This window comes from Marmota flaviventris, chromosome 8, assembly GCF_047511675.1.
Source record: "Marmota flaviventris isolate mMarFla1 chromosome 8, mMarFla1.hap1, whole genome shotgun sequence".
Lineage (NCBI taxonomy): Eukaryota > Metazoa > Chordata > Mammalia > Rodentia > Sciuridae > Marmota > Marmota flaviventris.
In genome coordinates this window covers 2,137,171-2,152,184 of record NC_092505.1, presented here as the reverse complement: position 1 = coordinate 2,152,184, position 15,014 = coordinate 2,137,171, and the positions used below count along the sequence as shown (strand labels likewise).

General features: G+C 59.1%; 1 protein-coding gene across 1 annotated transcript; it reads right to left on the bottom strand.

The window, feature by feature from the left end:
- Nucleotides 1-9,007: 9,007 nt before the first annotated feature.
- On the bottom strand, nt 9,008-12,836 carry Cstb (cystatin B). The gene is made up of 3 exons (XM_027929266.2): nt 12,667-12,836; nt 9,612-9,713; nt 9,008-9,381 (listed from the first exon to the last, which is right to left on the bottom strand). The coding sequence occupies exons 1-3, from the start codon at nt 12,730-12,732 to the stop codon at nt 9,253-9,255; spliced, it is 297 nt and encodes a 98-aa protein (XP_027785067.1). The 5' UTR covers nt 12,733-12,836; the 3' UTR covers nt 9,008-9,252.
- Nucleotides 12,837-15,014: the final 2,178 nt, after the last annotated feature.

Below are 15,014 nucleotides of genomic sequence, written 5' to 3'. Positions count from 1 at the left end.
TGCTTTGTTTCACGTCCTGTTCTTAAACTTGTCAGAGACTATTTTGTAACGTTTACTTTTACGTCGGGCTGAGCCGGGCTTGGCTGAGCTGTACCCGGGGTTACCTCAAAGCAGGAGCACTGCCTGCCAGGGAGGGGCTGCCCTCACCCCCAGGGGTGGGTCACCTCCACCATCACCCACAGTAAGGAGACAGGCACCCTGAGTGGGCCTCGGGCCATCAGGCCCTGGGAGAAGGCAGGTCACTCAGGGCCAGCAGGCGGTGTCCTTGGTCGCTGGCTTCCAGAAAACTCCTGACCACAGTGTCCATGTCCTGTTGCCTCAAGCCTCATATTCTCTCTTAAGTTGAAAACTACAGAAAAAAGCAGGTGAGAGTGTTCTGGGCTCTGGACTCTTTGTCCTTGCAGCCTTAGGGGCCCACTTCTTGGAGGCCCTGGGTCCATGTTCATGCTGCCCAGAGAGCCCCTCGTCTCTCCTGCTTCCCAGCAGCTCCCAAGCACCTCCTTCACACACCTCCTCCTTATGGGGCAGGGTCCCTCAGGATCCTTCCCAAGCTTCTGGCTTTGCCCAGGGAGAGGGCACTGGGGTTTGCATGGGCAGAGGGGGACAACTCTGGTGGTGGCCCTCACGTGGCCCAGACCACTCTGCCCTCAAGGTGTGGCTCCTGGGTGTTTCCACCCCTCGCCCCTCCCTGCGGGCCCAAGGGGGCTTCCCACGTGGCCTCTTGCACCGGGTCTCCAGGAAGCTAGGTCCTTCAGAGGAGCATGCCACACAGAAAGTGACCCCAGAGCCGACTAAGTGGGCACTCAGAAGGACCCCTGTCCTGGAGAGCATGGTTCTGGGGGGCCAGATTCACTGCCCAAAGGTCCTTCATGAGTCCTGAGCCAGGGCAGCCTTGAGCTGGGTCCTGGGGTCTGGGTGAATGCTACTCACAGGGCCCCAGCACAGTGGAGGGCCTGGGTTTCAGCAGAGCTGGGCCAGGCGCTCATATGTCACAGGCAGGCAGGCGCCTTCGCTGCAGCTGCAGCAGTAGAGGAACAGCTGGCCACCTGCAGGTGGGAGTGGGTGGGCTCCTGCCTGCCCGCCATGCACTTCCAGCCTCAGCCAGCAGGGGGCACAGCAGGGCTGGGTGGGCAGAGGCAGAGGTGGAGGTGGGTACCTGGCCCAGCCCCTGGTAGATCAGACATCAGCCGCTTTTCTGGGGAATTTGTCTGTTTCCTTCCCATGTGAGTCCTCCTTGTTGGAGATGGGAGCCAGGCTGCAGCCCTGCCGCACAGCAGGAGGGCTGGGTGTGCATCCCCACCCTCCTCAGCATCACAGCCTCGGGGTTAGTGCTGGGCTGCCTTCATGGTGTGTGTGTCTCCTGTTCTGCAGTGTGTTCTGGGTGCAGACTGATTAAAAACATTCCGCCTGGCATCTCAACCCAGTGTGCTTATTTGCTTAGAAGAGATGAATGAGCGATTTCAGAGCTGACTGTATTTTAAGACTTCATATTAATAGAAAGTTATTCCTGGCGGTTTTCTTGTTTTGGTGGTGGCAGAATAAACATGGGTTTAAAGTGCATCCCCAGCCAGGCATAGTAGTGCACACTTGTGATCCCGGCTACTCAGGAGACTGAGGCAGGAGGATCCCAAGTTCAAGGCCAGCCTTAGGAACTTAGCAAGATCCTGTCTCAAAAGATAAAAAGGACTGGGGTGTGGCTCAGTGGTTAAGCACTCCTGGGCCCTGTGTTTAAGAATAAAAAGTGTCTGCACTTGGGAACCAGGTAGGCCCCTTTCCTCAGAGCAGGAAGCTGTGGTCACCATCTCTGATCTGCTGCCTGAGGATGAACCCTGATGGTGAACAGTGCTCCTGAGCCCAGGTCTCTCCTCTTCCCTTCCCCCAGACCACTGCAGGGAAGATTCTGATCCTTCTGCAAATGACACCCTTTGGGGCAGGGAGATGCCTTCATGATGCTCACCCTGGCCAGGAGCCATCGCTGTCCTAGAAGTCAGTTTGGAACAGCTGGCCAAGGGGCGCCCCCTAGTGGCAGAATTGGGTAGGTGGGGTCAGAGCGCACCACCCTGAGGTCCTGTGCTGGGCAAGTTCTCCTAACAGCCTCTGGCTGACCGGGGAGCTCCTGGGGAGAGCCTGCCCGTAGCATCCCTCCCTACCCTGTCACCAGGAAGGCCACTGGTGTTGCTCTCACCCAGGACCCAGCTCCATGGTGCGAGGAGGATGGGTGCTAGGGCTGGTGGGCCTGGCAGACTCTTCCCTCCAGGTACCTGGGCTGTCTCCTGGATGAGGAGGTGGAGAATGAAGGGAGCTCTTCATTTAATGCACATGGCTTCTAAGGGTGAGAAGCCGCAGTGGCCCTGTGAGCGCTGTTAACTTGACAGCTGTCCTGAAGCAGACCCATAGTTGGGGTCCCCCCAGTTGTTACAATTACTGCAAAACTGGACCAACGGAAGACTGAGGTGCTGCTTGGGGCCACCTGCCCCTGCCGGAGGCTCCTCTGCCCTGGGAACAAGGCACCTCTTGCCCCACAGTCCCTGCTGCAGCAGGAGGGACGGTCGGGGGCTCCGTGTCTTGGTAGCCACGTCCCAGCCCTGCTTGCTGTCTGTGTGGGTGGCAGTGACACTAGCCTGCAGTGCCGTGCGGGCCCTGCTCCTGTTGACTTCGCTGATCATCCACAAATAAGTATTTTCGCGGCCAACGCGTGGAAGGGTGATGAGCTCCCTGGAGCACCTTGATTTCATTACTGTGCCGGGCTGAAAGCCTCGTGGCCTGGCTGGCCGAGCAGTCACTGCCTGCTGTCACCCAGCCACTGGGCCTGGTCACCGCCGCTGATGGTGGCACCTGGTTCCTTGAAGATCTATCTCATGAGGGAAGAGCCATGTCCCGTTCAACCCGAGGACCCGGCTCCCCTCTCGTTCTGTGCCCTGTTCTCTTGGGGCCCTGGGCCCTGGGGCTCCCTGCAGGATCCTGAGGGCGGGCCTTGGGCCTTGGCCCTGCTCCTCGGCTCCACTCCTAGATGGTGACTTGCAGGCTGCTGGCCTGGTGGGCACTGTGATCTCATGGCACCTGGCCTGTGTGTGACACTTCAGCAAGGGGCAGGCTGACTCAGGGGACCCCAGCCACCTGCCACACACCCAGCCCACTTCCCAGTTACTGCCGCTGGGCGCCTGGCAGGGCCCTCTGGCCTGGAGCCAGGGTCTGGGGTCAGTGTGCCGAGGCCACGCTGCTGTGTCTCCACAGACATGGATCCGTTCTCCTACAGTTCCACAGAAGTCTAAAAATGGGGCGCAGGGTTGGTGCCTGCGGGGGGCTCAGGGGAGGGTCGTCTCCTGCCTTTCCCAGCATCTGGAAGCGCTGCGCTCCCTGGCCCCTCCTGTGTCTTCCATCTCAGGGACTCAGACCCTCCTGCCTCTCTCTTGTAAGGACCCCGTGGTGACCCTGGACCTCCCAGATAACCCAGGGCCGTCTTCTATCTCAAGACCCTCGACGCCGTTCTCACAGGTTCCTGCATGAGGATGTTGGCACCTTGGGGCCATTATCTAGCAGACCACGTCCACCACGGGTTGGGGTGGGTCCTGACTTGGTCACCCCCCCAAACACCTGAGCAGCGGATCACGCTTGGGCCTCAAATCTCAACCATTGCAAAGACTCCACCGGGGCCTCGCTGGTAGGGTGGGGAAGGCTGGCCTTCACCCAGGTCTACCCCGGAGCCATGTGGCTGGGGACTTTCCAAGCCTGGGTCACAGCCAAAGTGACATGAAGGGCCTCCCCACTGTGCCAGAGCAAGGACAGGAAGGGGAGAGAGGCAGAGAAGGTGCCAGGGAGTGATGAGCAGGCTGCAGGAGGTTGCCTCTGGTGACTGCAGGCAGGGCTGGCCGCAGCACCTCCCCTGGGTCAGGGCCCTTTGTGCCTGTTCATGCCCATGAGCACCCTGCTCTTGCCGTGCGCCCGTCACCCACCCTCCACGCCAGAAGGACCTCCCTCAGTGTGCCACACAAGAGTTCCACCTGCACACCTAGAGCTGCCGACTGAGGCTGGCCCAGGCCTCACCCCTCCTGTGTGGTGGCCCTCAGCCCAGCCTGGAGGTGGCTTCCAGCCAGGGAGGCCAGGAGAGGACGGGACTGGCCTGCCCCTCTGCCCTCTCTCTTTGTAATGCGCTCTTGAGCTGTAATCCTCGTGCCTTGCTGGTGACCCATTCCAAGTGCAGAGTCAGGGTCTGCTTCTAAGGTAGCTCTGCTGAAAGGGACTCTAACTTAGGCCTGGACAGGGGCTCCCCAAATTCGGGGATGTCCCTGAGCCTCAAAATCCGACATTTTTGGAAATATGGTTTTTGTGATCTAATCAGATGAGTAGGATGTGGCTGTACAGGGTCAAGACCCTAAACATGTGGTGTCCTCACAAGAAGGTGGCCGTGTGACTGCAATCCTGGGCCTGGCAGCTCTGGACAGCTAAGACAACAGGTGACTTCCAAACGAGAGTCCCTGTGGGACCCAGTGAGCCCCTGGGACCAGGACTGGACCCTGGACAAGGCTGTGGTCCCACTCCCGACCTCCTGTGCTCCAGCAGCAGGGCTCCCCTGCCCACTGCTAGAGGGGAACCCAGCCAGGGCCCGCAGAATGGCACTTTCCCCGTCTGCCTCCAGGCCCTGGTGCTCTAGGGCCACCACCCCCGGGTGCCAGCAGGCAGGCAGCGCCTGGTGGGGGCGGGTGCTGTGCACTGGCTGGAAGGGGGTGCTTATGGGTATAGACGCTGCCCTGTGGCTTAGTGACCTAGTGTCCCGCAAGGGTAGTGTCCCCACGAACACAACTTCTTTGGAAAGGAGGGTGGTTGCGGATGGATTAGTCGAGTCACTGGGGTAGTGTGGCCCCTCCTCCAATGGCTGTGTCCTTAAAGAGGGGAACCTGGACACACGGAGGCCACAGGAAGACAGGCAGGAGTACAGCAGGCAGCACCAAGAACCGAGGTGCCGCCCAGGTCCTGGGAGGGAGCCCGGCCCTGCATTTTGGGCCCCTGACCTCTGGCACTGGGGAGAGCAAGGTCCTTTGTTCCGTCCTCCCTGTGGTGCTGGTTCCTGGCCCCAGGAGGGCGGTTTGCTCAGAGTCGGATGTCCAGGCCAGGACCCCCTGCCCAGGGTCTGTTCTTGGGCTCTTGGAGAGCCAGATGTGCTCACAGCCAAAGCAGATGAGGTGGCCACGCCCTGATCACCCCCCTCAGCGCCCACCTGTGTGGCCAGGTGGCCTCCCTCTGCTCTCGGTCCTCATGGCTCCTGCGGCTCACCCTCTGGCCACACGTAGAACCACCCGTCTGCTGTAGGCACAGCAGCTCCTGGACCCAGACTGACCCCCTCCTGACCCCTGACCCCAGACCGGCAGAACCGAGGTTCCCAAAGCTTTTGATTCTGACATCAGCCAGGGCAGGACAGAAGTCACCCCACAACTCCATGCCCCAGCAAAGGGAGGTGACCAGGCTGCAAGCCCGTGGACTCCCACTGGTCCTGTGAGCTCCAGGATCCCTGGAGCAAAGCCTCCCGACTTGGGCATCCCCAGGACCCCATGGCTGGCTGCAGGCAAAGCCATATCCGCAGGCATGACCCTGGCTGGATGCGCCTGGGCTCCTGAGGGTGTCACCTGGCCAAGCCCCTAGCCTGCCTCCCTGGAAGGGCCGGTCCTGCCAGTATCCAAAAACCTCAGGGACATCTCCGTCCCTGGAGTGCACACCCAGAGGCCACCACACTTCCCACAGAGGCTGTGGTCCTTTCTTCTGGGAGATCCCCAAGCTCAGGCCCACCCCAGACTAGTGACAGCATGCTAGTCTAGCGACCTGGTGACCTTGACAACGCTGCTCTTGGATCACTTGACCCTGTGGGCACACAGGTGAGCACTCCATGGGGAAGAGGGGGGAGGAGGAAGGGGACAGGTCCCCGCTGCTTGGCCAGCCCAGGCCAGGTGGCAGCCTCCTGAGGAGAGGCGGGGCTCACCTGCCTCATTCCAGCTGCCCCGGGGGCCTCTCCTTGCCCTAGCAGGTCGGCCTTCCCCCAGAGCAGTTCTGGCACACGAGGGCTCTCCACCCAGCGTGCTCAGCACCAGCCCCTCGGCCGGCCTTGTCTGAGCTCCACCTGGTCATGGGGCTGCACCTGTTCCCACAGCACCTGCAGTGTCCTTTAAGCGCCCCGTGAGGGAGCTGGAGAAGGTCTGGGCAGGAAGGCCGAGTCTCTGGTCGTCTGTGATGACGGCCCACACATCTTGCTCTGCCCGCTGTCCTCACATGGGCAGGGTGTCTGGGAGGGGGCACAGCTGTGGGAGGGGGCAAGGGAAGGACCCGGAGAGAAGGGTGTCCGCAGGGCTGCTGTGCTGTGGCTGTGAGCAGCGTCCAGCTGGGTGCGGGCTGTACCCTACCTGCACCCTCTGCTGCCACTGCCAGGAGCCCCGAGGGGACTGTGGACGTGCGCCCGTCCTGGAGCATCAGAGCCCCAGGTCTGCGGTCTTCTTGCACAACGTGCGTCCAGTCATGTTCTTGCTCTTGTCTAAGGAGAGTCTAATGTCACCTGGTCGGCTCACCCCGCCCCGTAACCACACTGTCTCTGATGGCAGTGAGGGCATGGCAGAGGCACCTGCTTCGCTCCCCACAGGCAAGGACACCTTAGCCTTCCTGGCTGCCCACCAGAACCCTCTCCTATAGACAGAACTCAGCACAGCGGGTGGGCAGCCAGCTTGGCCAGAATGGGGACCTGGGGCCTGCAAAACTGCAGGCTCAGGAAAAAGTGACATGACTGTGAACCTGCAGGGCGACTGAGAGGGTGATGGCGGCTGGGGACCAGCACTGCGCTCAGCTGGGGGCTTGGGTGAGGTCTTGGTGCTCAGGGTGGGGTAGCTCCTGGCCAGCATACGTCTGGCGTGTCGCACTGTCCAGGTCTGGGTGGAGACAGTGCCCACACGGGGTGCCTGAGGGGCGCCCACGCAGGGGAGTTCTGTGTGGAAGCAGAGTGCGCCCTTCACAGGGGGCCACGCTCCGACCAGTCCTCACACCTGCCGGAGCTGCCCGCACCTCCTCCCCAGCCCACCACCCAGACTGGAGCTCTGTACTAAGCTGGAGAGGCCTAGTCCCTGGGGAGGCGCCAGTGTGCCTGCTGCCCTGGCTTCTGGTGCCATTTGTCACAAGTGCAGGACACTTTGTGGGAGGCATGAGCAGGACCCCGCATTGTCCTCACGGCTCTCCAGGACTGTGAGGGCGGGAAGTGGTCCACCCTGGTGTCCTGCCCATGGGTGGGACTCCCCCCCCGGGCTTCAGGGCCCATCATCCTGAGGCCTGGACAGGACTGGCACCATCCTTACTGGTCCAGGAGCACGACCAGTGTGACCACCAGGCTGCTGGGCACCTGGACCTGCTCGGGCTCACCCAGGGGAGTCCACTGCAGGGTATCCACAAGGCCCCTGCCATGAGCAGGCCCCTTGACAGCGCTCACCCAGCCTGGAGCCCTCACTCTGCCACTGCTGGGTGGTCTCAGCAGGACAGTGCCACCAAACCCCTTCATCCTGAGTGTCCCTCCACACAGCCATCTGCCCACCCCAGAGGGCGGTCATCGGAACAGCCCACAGTACACACGGCAACACGACCTCGGTCCCCAGGATGGAAAGCCAGCTCGCCTCCTGATGCCGGCACCACTGGGGCAGGTGACAGCTGCGGGGCCACTCTGCCCGTCACCTGGACTAGACCAGTGTCAGTCTCCCCTCTCCAGAGGCACTGACACGTCCTGCTCCCACGGCCTTCTAACTCCGAGCCGGGCTGCTCCTGCTCTGGGCTCCCCGGTTCCTCTTCCTGTGCCTCCTGCTCCCTTTCTGGCAAAGATGGGCACTCGGCCCTCCCCAGACCTGAATGGCATCCGTCCAGCCGCCTTCCCAGGGAACGTCTCAGTGGGAGGTGTGGCCTGGGTTGGCATGTTATCAGTGTTTGTTTCTTTCCTTACTTTACAGCACGGGATGGAACCGGGCCACGCACATGCTCGTCAGCAAGCGCTCTGCCACTGAGCCGCTCCTCAGCCCTCAAAGCGTTCTCGAGTTCCCGTGGAGGGTGGGACACCGGCCCGTTACCTACCCGAGGTCTCGCTGGGCTTCATCACCCGTGACCTGGACAGGGTGCTGGGGAATGAATCCGGGGTGCTTCACACGGAGCACACACCCAGCCTTTCTGTTTTTAACTTGAGACAGGGTCTGTAAGTTGCCCAGGCTGGTCTTGAACTTGCTGCCCTCCTGCCTCAGCCTCCAGTCACTGGAGTCACAGGCGTGCCACCATCAATACCCTAACACTGTGGGGGCAGACATGGCTTCCCAGCAGGAGGCGGCCTCCACAGGAGCCACACAGCATTTTAGGAACAGGCTCCCAGTCACCTCCCTTCAGGGCAGCGTGCCCCACAGGAGCTCCAGGGGTTTCCCTCACTGCCTGCTCTGCCAGGCTCGGCTGCACCTAGTCTCTGTCACACTGGGTGCTACTGCCTCTTGTGCACATCTCTGTTCCGGTGCCAAGTGTGCGAGCGTGTACCAGTAGACCCAGAGCTAAGCTCAGGACGGGTCTTACGGAAGCCGGTGCAACGGAGCACGTGGGTAATCCCAGTGGCTCAGGAGGCCGAGACAGGAGGATTGTGAGTTCAAAGCCAGCCCCAGCAATGGCGAGGTGCTTAGCAACTCAGTGAGACCCTGTGTCTAAAATGAAAAATGGGGCTGGGGAGGTGGCTCAGTGGTCGAGTGTCCCTTAGTTCAATCCCTGGTTTAAAAAAAAAAAAAAGAACTGGGCTTACTGAAACCTTCTATTTCCTGGAGGGGGCTGAGGCGTAGGAGGCCACGGCCAGAGCGTGGGAGAACCCGGCCTTCCTGGCCACCAGCCCCGTGGCTGAGCACGCTGGCCTGGGGCTCCACAGCCCTGTGGTGTCAGTGCTGAGAACGTCAACCCAGCTGCCCCTGGCCTATCTCTAGATGGACTAGGGTTCAGAGAAACAGCCTCCAAACAAAGGAGCAACTAGTAAAGATGTGAAAATATATTTAAGGAGAGTCAGGGTGGGGCTCTTTGAAAGTGATTAAGATCATAAATGGGGCAGGAAAATATCATCTCAAGGACACTGGAACCGCCACGTGACAGCAGCTGCCTCCCAGTACCCTCCGGGCCATAAGGGGCTCGGCACAGAGGTGACGTTCTTCGCTCCGTGGTCCCAAACCCGTGCTGCACTCAGCAGAATCCTGCAAGGGTCTGTGACGGGGACGGAGGGGACTAGAAGTAGGTCAGCTCGTCGTGCTTGGCCTTGTCGGTCTGGTAGGCGTGCAGGGTCAGGGGCTTGTTCTCGTGCGGCAGGCTCCGGAACACCCGCAGGTGCACGCACTTCTCATCGCCGACGTCCACCTGCGGGAGAGTCCTGTGAGGGCCGGCCGAACCCCGGCTCCTCCTTCACGGGCAGGACCCCACGCCACCCCCTGCCTCCCCCAGAGCCCCCAGCTGGCCTGGTGCACATGCCCACCCCCACACGCACAGCACCATGCTTACCTAAGCACCCGTGGTCCCCCAAAGTGGGGGCAGCCCGGACCCCCATAGCACTGTGCCCTGGCGCCAGGGACCCCGGCCCTAGCACCCACCTTAATGAAGAAGTTTGTTCCTGCCACCACCTGGCTCCTGTAGGACACAGCCTTGAAAACAGGGAACTTCTGGTTCTCTTTCTCTTCAAGCTGGGACTTCACCTGGCAGGGTGACAACACAGAAGGACTCCAGCACCAGCCCCCAGCACAACTGTGCCTCACAACCCGGACACCGCAACTGTCCTCCCAGTGACAGTGGAGAAACCAACTCCTGCTCAGTTCCACCAGTCTAATGACACATTCAGAATGGCATTCGCCTTCCCGTGTGGGCATAGGACATTTAATATTTTCATTACAACACTGTAGACAAGTTCATACCGCTTTTTTCCCCACTCAATATGCAAATAGTTCATTTGAAAGAGTATGATTTTTTTAAACCAGGGACTGAACCCAGAGGTGCTTTACCATTAAGCAGCATTCCTAGCCCCTTTATTTTTTAATTTTGAGAGAGGGTTTTGCTATGTTGGTTAGGGGCTCACTAGATTATTGAGGCTGGCCTCGAACTTGTGATCCTCCTGCCTCAGACTCCCCAGTCACTAGGATTACAAGCATGCACCACCATGCCCGGCTGTATATCATTTTTAATTTTTATTATTTATTTATTTATCTTTATGTGGTGCTGAGGATCGAACCCAGTGCCACAGCCCCAGCCCTGTGTACCATTTTTATCTAATCCCTTATTCATCTTTTATTTATTTGGTGCTGGGGATGGAACCCAGGCCTTGAGAATACTAAGCACACAGGAAACCACTGAGCTACACCCCAGCCCTAATCTTTTAAAACTTTTCGATTAACTGAGATCTCTGATGTTTAAATTTAAGCCTCCATTTCACAAATACATCTCAGTTCCTTTAGCATCCTTCTGTGGGCACAGAGGCCAAGCCTAACCTTGCCACAGGCAGCAGGTGACCAGCACTTCGCCTGTATCTTGAGGTGGCTGCTTTAGGACATGCAATGAGTGAACAGAAACATGCTTTTGAGTTGAGGCTGTATCCTGGGGACTTGACCTTTCAGAGGCCAGGGGTGTGGCTCGTGTAGACTGCTTGCAACCTTGAGGCCCTGGCCTCCATTCCTAGCACCCCCAAAACCAACAACATCCCAGAAGCTGATAATCTTTATGGTGGAAATAAAGAGCAAGTTTGTTTTTAAAAAACATTTTAAGGGAGCTGAGGGTGCAGTGCAGTGATTAAGCACTTGCGTAGCCTGTACAGGCCCTGGGCTCCATCTCTAGCACTGCAAAGTAAAGCAAAAATCATTTTAAAAAAACTAACATGTTTATGTGTAATGTAGCTTCAGTGTTGTGGTCAGGTGTGGTGGTGCAAACCTTGGTCCCAGCTACTCAGGAGACTGAGGCAGGGGGACTGCTTTAGCCAAGGAGTTTGAGCCCAGCCCTGGCAACAATGAGACCCTCTCTCAACGGAAAACAACAGAAAGCAAAATGTGTGTGGGGCATGTAGGAAGTGTTCTAGCCCCAGTACCCCAAAACTAAAACACCAACGGCCGGAGCTCTGTGGATGCATCCATGCTGGCTGGGGCACTGGGTCCCTCGACTCTGCAGAGACTGGGCTGGTTCTAGTTTAGCAAAGCAAAGCAAGTGAGAGAGGCCCCAGCTGGGAGATGAGGGGACTGTGCAGTCTGACTCAGGCTCTGTCACCGAGCAGCACCTCCAGGGCGGGTCCCTGATGGAAAGACAAATCTCTGATGGAAGCACTGTGCTGCACCTGGGGGGACACACAGTGACAAGTCCCAGCTGTCACTTGTCCAACAAATCATCCAGGAGCTGAGAAGATAAAGCTGCTCTCTGCCCACCTGAGGAGCAGCAGCATGAACAGTGAGCAGACCCAATGCAGATGGTGGAGGACTGCGGGGCCTGGGCCGGGCAGGTCCCTGCCTGCTGAGGGAAGCTTCCTGGTCCTGTTGGCAGGCTTTCTGAATGGCCACAGTCAGCTGGGAAGCTGTAAGCTACCAGCCCTCAGGGGATCAGGTGGGGCCCAGGGACAGGGGAGCCACAGGCAGGGTCCCTCTGGGCTGGGGGAGACTCTGCCGTGCATCTGCTATCGCATGCAGGACTCCATCTCCCTCTAACTAGGGCTAGTCTCTGATGTCTGTTCTCATCTGCAAAGGGGAGAAACTGCAGTCACCAGCGTGCTGTGGTGACAGGAGGTGCTGGGCAGGTGCCCCTGTCCCCTCCTCACCTCAGAACCCATCCTAAAAATTCCCCGGCAGCAAAGCTACTGCTAACTTGTCCCTCCCATGAGACAGCCACTCCTTGTCCTGGCTGAGTAAGAAATGACAAATCACGGAGCCCAGGAAACTGGTAAGGACCGCTGGCTATGAGCAGCTCAGAGGGGACTTTCTCCAGTGTGGCTCACGGGGGCCCTGGCAAGTGCATTCTGGGCAAATTCCTCATTTTCAAGGTCTCAGTGGACTGACTCACTACCCTTACTACAGTCAGATGACCCAAACCACCAAGGCAGTGACATGGTGAGCCAGTCACATGGCAGTGGGCTCAGGAAGCAGCAGCCAGGATTTTAAAGGACAAAGTTCCACTTTTCCTCTTACTCAAAACCCTGAGCCTGTCCTGCTTGTGAAGGATCCTGGCTTTGCTGATGAACAGCCAGGGGGAACCCTGCCCAGGGCAGGTGCAGAAGGGGAAGACACCGCGTTTCAGATGGGAAGAGGCCCGGGAGGGGGGCCACTGCCAGGGGCTGTGGGCAGCCCGGCCTGGGTTTTATTTTGGTTTTGGACTTTTTACTTGGAGAAAAGTATAAACTCAGTTTTAAAAACGAAGCTAGAATAAGCGCAGCCACAAAACACGCACAGGCCTTTCGGCCCCCACCGCGTCGCGCCTGCCCCGCGCGGGCGGCCCACTGCCCAGGGCCAGCGAGCGCTCCCAGCGCCCAGCGCCCGCCCGCCGCCCGCTCCGCAGCCCGACGCTCGGATGCCGTCCCCGGCCTGGGGGCGACCCAGCAGGTCCTGGGCCTCGCGTCCCCCGCTCTGAAGCCCGCAGCGGCCCCGGCTTCCGCGCCCAAGACTCGGGGGCCCGCCGCCTCACCTGGTCAGCGATGTCCTGCGTCTCGGCCGTGGCCGGCCGCGTGGCGCTGGGCCCCCCGCACATCATGATGGCGGCGGAGTTGGGACCGAGCGGACGGCGAAGTGACAGCGCAGGACCCGGCGGAGTGGACCCTTCGTCCGCCCAGCTCTGGAGTAGGCGCGGCGCCCACGTGACCGGGCGAAACCAAAGCGCGGGGGGTGTCCAGCAAGGTTGGCTAGGAACGGGGCGCGGGCGGGGTCTCCCAGACGCGCGCGCCAGCGCCCTCGCCCACGAGTGCCCACGCACGTCCACGCACGCGCGCGTGTTCTGGCTGCGGACCCAAGGCCTGGCGAAGGAGCTTCCCCCGTCCGAGTTGGTGTCGTCCTCCAGGTGACCAAGTCACGAGGACCTGGCGGGGGCGCGGCCGGGTGCGCGGGAAGTGGGAGCGGGCGCAGCCCTGCGAGACGGGTCCTGAAGTGCGACCCTTGCGTGGTGGACACGAAGTAGGGTCAGACACTCACGAGGGATCTGGGGCTCCCGGCCCCTGCGCAGTGAGCGGAGGTGTGCATGCGTCCTACCACTGGGTACGGTGGTGGGCACGAAGTGCAGTGGGACTGCCACACCCTATTGTCTTGCGCAGCTACCGGTCCTGGCAGCCAGACCCTGCCGCCAAGTGCGAGCCAGTACTGCGGAGGCCCAGCAGGACTTGAGAGCTGCAGAAGGCAAGGGGAGAAGCGGGGGCCCAGAACAGCCTGGAGATGGTTTGCCCCTGGGTGCCCACCTGGCTGCCTGGGTCGCTCCTCTGCAAGGCCCGGCCCTTGCCCCACTGGTGCCAGCTAGTTATGTGGACTGCAGTGGACATCAGGATTGTGTCACCTGGGGACACAGGGAATGTGGAACGAGGGAGGACGCCGGGGCCCAAGAAGGAGAAGGAAATGACTTGGCCTCAGCCTGGAGTGAGGCAGGGGCGTATCAGAGGAATTAGGAAAGGGCTTGGTTCTGGTGGTGTTACCGCTGTTGACGGGGAACGAGTTCTTGCTTCCCCAATGTTGAAGAATAACACCAAAGAAGCACGACAGGCAAGGTCAGAGTAGAAATTAGAAGTTTATTAAAGGACAGCAGAAAAGACTTCTCCCAGAGGAAGAAGGGGACCCAAGAGGTGGAATCCGTGGAAGTGCGGTTGTTTCCCCTTTTTATAGTTTTGGTGATGGAATGTAGGTGGGAAGGCCCCAGGGGTGGGACACAGGTGGGCCAAAGAAGTAGTCTGAGCAGGAAGGACTTCATTAACACTTCTTTGGGATGGATTTTGGCCTAGGGCCTTTTCAGGACTTCATTAACATTCCATGAGGTGTCCTGCGTCTCCTGGAATCATTCTCAGCATGGCCTCCATTTTAGATTTCACTCGGTATTAGACCCGATTTATCTAACTACACTGACTACCTAACTTTAAATCTGGCTTCAGTGGGATCTGGGTATAGGAGTTGGTTAGACTCACCATGGGGGAAGGGAAGGGCTGCCTGCTATATTTGGGACAGATACACGCTGGGAGCTGCCTGGGCTAGCATCTCAGAAAGATCCAGCCTCCCCCTCCCCCTCTAGGGCTGCTCCTCGGTGGACACTGGTCTGGTCCACTCCAAGGTGCTGTCTCACTGTCCGAGCAGAAGCAGCCCTGAGGGGAGGCGAAGGGGGGCATCTGATGCTGCAACTTTCGGAAGGTGGGGAGTCAGTGCAGTTGGCCTGAGGCTGGGGAGGGACAGACTCCCTTGATTATTGAGTGAGGATTCCATCCGTGTAAAAATGGAGATCTCCTCTGTGTAGAAGACAAAGCATCCGGCTGGAGATGTGGCTCAAGCGGTAGCGCGCTCGCCTGGCATGTGTGCGGCCCGGGTTCGATCCTCAGCACCACATACATACAAACAAAGATGTTGTGTCGGCCAAAAACTAAAAAAAATAATAAATATTAAAATTCTAAAAAAAAAAAAAAAAAAAAAAAGCATCAAAAAATAGGTAGCCAAGGACAGAGGCAGGGAGGTTTGTCCCATGGAGATTTCCTTGTGTCTGATCCTCCCTCTCTGTTGGACCCGGGTTAGGTTATCAGTGCCCTCCTTTTACAATGAGGACTAAATTATGGAAACAAAGGCCACCCCATGAGAACCAACACTTAGAAAGCGGGTTTAGTAAAGGCTTGCCGGGCAAGGGGCTGATGGCCCTCAGCAGAGATTGAAGGTAGGCAGGGGAAGGGCCTCACTGTGGACAAAGTGAGGCGTGGCTGTGTCTTGGTGCTGCTCACTAGAAGAGGGCTCTATGCACTTGACTTAAGGGGCATATTTGAGGCTGGCTGGTCGGTCCTAAGTTGGAAGTGGAGACAG